This window comes from Myotis brandtii, unplaced genomic scaffold (genome assembly GCF_000412655.1).
Source record: "Myotis brandtii unplaced genomic scaffold, ASM41265v1 scaffold439, whole genome shotgun sequence".
Taxonomy (NCBI): Eukaryota; Metazoa; Chordata; class Mammalia; order Chiroptera; family Vespertilionidae; genus Myotis; species Myotis brandtii.
In genome coordinates this window covers 648,031-648,287 of record NW_005366783.1, presented here as the reverse complement: position 1 = coordinate 648,287, position 257 = coordinate 648,031, and the positions used below count along the sequence as shown (strand labels likewise).

General features: G+C 54.5%; 1 protein-coding gene across 1 annotated transcript in view; it reads left to right on the top strand.

The window, feature by feature from the left end:
* The window catches only part of DNAJA4 (DnaJ (Hsp40) homolog, subfamily A, member 4), a gene marked incomplete at its 3' end in the record, with an annotated part of 12,423 nt that overhangs the window by 1,773 nt on the left and 10,393 nt on the right, over positions 1–257 (top strand). Inside the window, exon 4 of the mRNA XM_014546256.1 lies at positions 27–257. Coding sequence (XP_014401742.1) covers positions 27–257 — 231 coding nt within the window. The remainder of the gene's footprint in view (positions 1–26) is intronic.

The window sequence follows — 257 nt, the reverse complement described above, 5'->3', positions numbered from 1 at the left end:
TAACCAGCAAGGCTGCTGTTCCCTAGGCATGAAGGACGGGCAAAAGATTCTGTTTCATGGAGAAGGCGATCAGGAGCCCGAGCTGGAGCCTGGTGATGTCATAATTGTGCTTGATCAGAAGGATCATAGTGTCTTTCAGAGGCGAGGCCACGACCTGGTCCTGAAAATGAAAGTCCAGCTCTCCGAGGCCCTCTGCGGCTTCAAGAAGACGGTAACCACCCTGGACGGCCGCGTCCTGGTTATCACGTCCAAGTCAG